At 40.7% G+C, this 3,173-nt stretch overlaps 1 protein-coding gene across 1 annotated transcript in view; it reads right to left on the bottom strand.

Annotated features, from left to right (window-relative positions):
- FAM53A (family with sequence similarity 53 member A) overlaps positions 1 to 3,173 on the bottom strand; it is a 14,782-nt gene continuing 11,609 nt past the window's right edge. Inside the window, exon 2 of the mRNA XM_010710670.2 lies at positions 1 to 2,122. Within this exon, the coding sequence (XP_010708972.1) occupies positions 1,163 to 2,122 (960 nt within the window). The 3' untranslated portion in view covers positions 1 to 1,162. The remainder of the gene's footprint in view (positions 2,123 to 3,173) is intronic.

Below are 3,173 nucleotides of genomic sequence, written 5' to 3'. Positions count from 1 at the left end.
TTTTTTGTTTTTTTTTTTTAAGCTTAGAGATACATGTTTAGGACCACAATGTAAGTTCCAAAGTATATACATTTGCTAGGACTTGGGGCACAAGGAGAACACAGGTTATGAAGAAATGTTACACTTATAATGGCTAATAATAGGCTAATAAACCACCATTCTAGAACATATCATTGATTGAAAACTTGATTCAAAGTTTACTTCAAGCATTTTCAGCCCTTTCCTAGTTTTAAAACAGATGTCTTCATTGAAGTTCAGCTCATTTAAAAGACTACACATTTCCCAACTATTCTTTCTTCCCTTCATTTAATACACAGTGTGGAAAGATTATACTGAAACAGTAAAAAATTACTCCAGCAAACTATGACACCGTAGAATGAAACTGCTTAAACTACTCAAGCTTAAGATGAGACAGCTTTCAAAATAAGGCAAAGTAAAAAGCGATCAGGAATGCCTGAACATTAGTCTTATATACACTCTTCAATTCAGTAGCAAACCTAAATATTTAAAAAGCCCTTCCTATAGACATGAGCTCTATCAGGTCCTTTCCAGCTGATTCTTCCTTAAGTATAACATATGGACAAATGAAAGGATCTCTAGAGCTTGAAGAATGCAAGCAACTAATCTAGCCTTGAGAAGAGCAACTTCTAAATTTTATACTCAGCTTAAGTGAAGAAATCTGTTTTAGGCCACACATGCAATTGAAAAGTAAATTCACTAGTATTTCCGGAATACAGCAACCCAATCTCAGCAGTGATTAACACAGCTAATTGGGTCTTATTTGTTTCTTTAAGTAAGAAATGTGCATCTTAAACAAAACCTGGAACATTGTCTAGTCGTACAAAGAACACAGCTCATTACCAAACTTGCCAATGAGTAAGTCATTCTCTGTGGCTTGCCACCTGACTACCTGCCCTACAGCTTTATCAAGTCATATTTCTAAAAGAGAACATCCTCTAAGCTAATAAGTAAACTGTCTCACAAGGGTAGAAGGACCAATGCTGTCGTACAGACTTTCAGCTAAGTGAAGTGGAGGCAAACCTGCTAGCTCAGTGAATATTCCACAGCATGTAGTTCAATATTTTACTGGTATTTTTCCCGTAATAAGAACTCCACTGAACTGGGGGAGTTAGTACAGATCAGTATTAAAGACAGCTACAAATTAGTTTGATTTATCAAGAAATAACCCGTCTGCAACTGTTCCCTTCACACACACTAACTGAGGAAAGTAAGATCTCACCCGTGTCATTTTAAAAAAGTCTAAAGACGGCCTGTTCCATCGTACATCCTCCTCCCGTCTGCGCTTTAGCCGGCTTTTCTTTTCATTCAGAACACAAGGCTGAGAGCGGCACCTCAACAAGCCCTGACGTCGGCTGAGCTCGGGTGTGGAGGTGGGAGTGCTGTTGGCTGAAGGCAAAAGATTCCCGGTCTCAGTGATGTGCTCCTGGGAGAGGGAGAGGCGACGCCTTGGGTTAAAGTCACAGGGCCCTCCGGAATTCCAGCGTGTACTGGAGCTCGTGCTTCCCTCGCTGCTGTCCACAAACCCGCTGCTGGCAGAGGAAGGTCTGGGTACTGGTGATGTGTTGAAGCTGGTGACGGTGAAGACGTTATTGAGGGACAGTATGTTTTGTGGCAGGCTGATGCTTGTGCTTCTCTGCAAGGTCGCACTTCCATGACTGTTGCAGCGTTGCAAGGTTGCGCTGCCACCGCTGTTGCATCGTCTCTTTGACACGGGAGTCCAAACCTTTGAATTGCCAGGTTTCCAGGGTGAGCGACAGCGAGCCAGCTCGTCTGGCTCCGAAAGGGACCTGCAGTGGCGTTTTGTGGGTGGTGCCAAGGGCTGACCTGAGTTTTCGTTGAGGTTTAACTCACTGATCCATCCTGACACCATGGACGTGCTGGAGGGTTCCTGCTGCCACTGCAAAGTGCCATTGGTGGCAGGGCCGGTGCTGAAGGGGCACACTGGGAAAGGGTAGGCAGAATTCCTGGCATCAGTCTGGATTGGACAACCCCCATTTAGAGCTTTCCAAGGACTGTCTTCTAGAAGAAGAAAAAAGGAAAGAGAGGTGATAGATGGGAAGGAAAAGGTTACTTGCTTTATTTCTGGTTTAATGTAAAGCCACTACTCAACTCAGGCTTAGAAGAGAGCCACAAATACCCAGCTCCTCATCAACATTTAAAAATATAATTACAAGTTATACAGCTCCAAAACCATGAAGACCAAGTATTTCAGGGACAACTCCAGGCATTCCAGTACACATGTGAGTACCTACTTAAGTCTTTTTGCTGTGTATTCAAGGATAAGAGCTCTATTTCTTCTCTGTGAGCAACAGTAACAGATCCGTTATCTGCTTTTCTAGTGCAGACACCATACAACAGAAACTAAAACCTGCAATAGTGAATCAAAAGTACAAAAGTGGATTAACAACCCTTGTGAAACCCTACCAAGGATTTCTATGTTATTTTATTTAAAAAGAGCAGGATAATCTGTTCATAGACAGCTGCCTCTCATTTGGCTGTAATATTTCTCCATTAAGAAACCTTACTATAGGAACGTTTCCAAGAGATGGGTGTTCACATTCCATGCTGTGAATAGCTTTAATTTAAATTGGAAACAGTATAAAGTTATTTTAGACTGTACTGTGTTTCCTTTTTTTTTTTGTCTCATATTCAAAGTGTCAGAAAAAAAAATCTTAATTCAGTGCATTAAAATAGTGAGGATGCCTTCAGAACCTCCTGCAAGTTTTACTGTGAATACAGATATAACGCATAGTGCACAACTTCTCATCTGAAGTGGCAATGCTGGGTTAAAAGAAGTCTGCCAGTGAAGCCTCTCACTCTTTTGTAAAGCATTTCTTTGAGAACATTCTGCACATTTTACAGCTGTTCCTCCACATTATACAATGAAGTGTAAGAAGAACTACAGCAGACTTTGGATTTGCAAATTGAAAAGCAGTAAAACTGTTGGCCAGTTAGCAGTGCTTCATGCTTGGTTAGAAAATTTGCTAATTTAAACCAATTAGCCAAGGAAGCTTCACTTATCCTGGACTTAAAGAATTATTTAAACTATCAAGGGTTTTGTTTTTTTTCATATAGACCTCTTTAAAGAGTCTAGAATATAGCCTAAGTATTGAATACCTGTTTTCTTACAGTTAATTGTCCAAAAAGTGTTT

This window comes from Meleagris gallopavo, chromosome 4 (genome assembly GCF_000146605.3).
Source record: "Meleagris gallopavo isolate NT-WF06-2002-E0010 breed Aviagen turkey brand Nicholas breeding stock chromosome 4, Turkey_5.1, whole genome shotgun sequence".
In the NCBI taxonomy this organism is placed as follows: Eukaryota; Metazoa; Chordata; class Aves; order Galliformes; family Phasianidae; genus Meleagris; species Meleagris gallopavo.
This window is presented reverse-complemented; position numbering and strand designations above follow the sequence as displayed.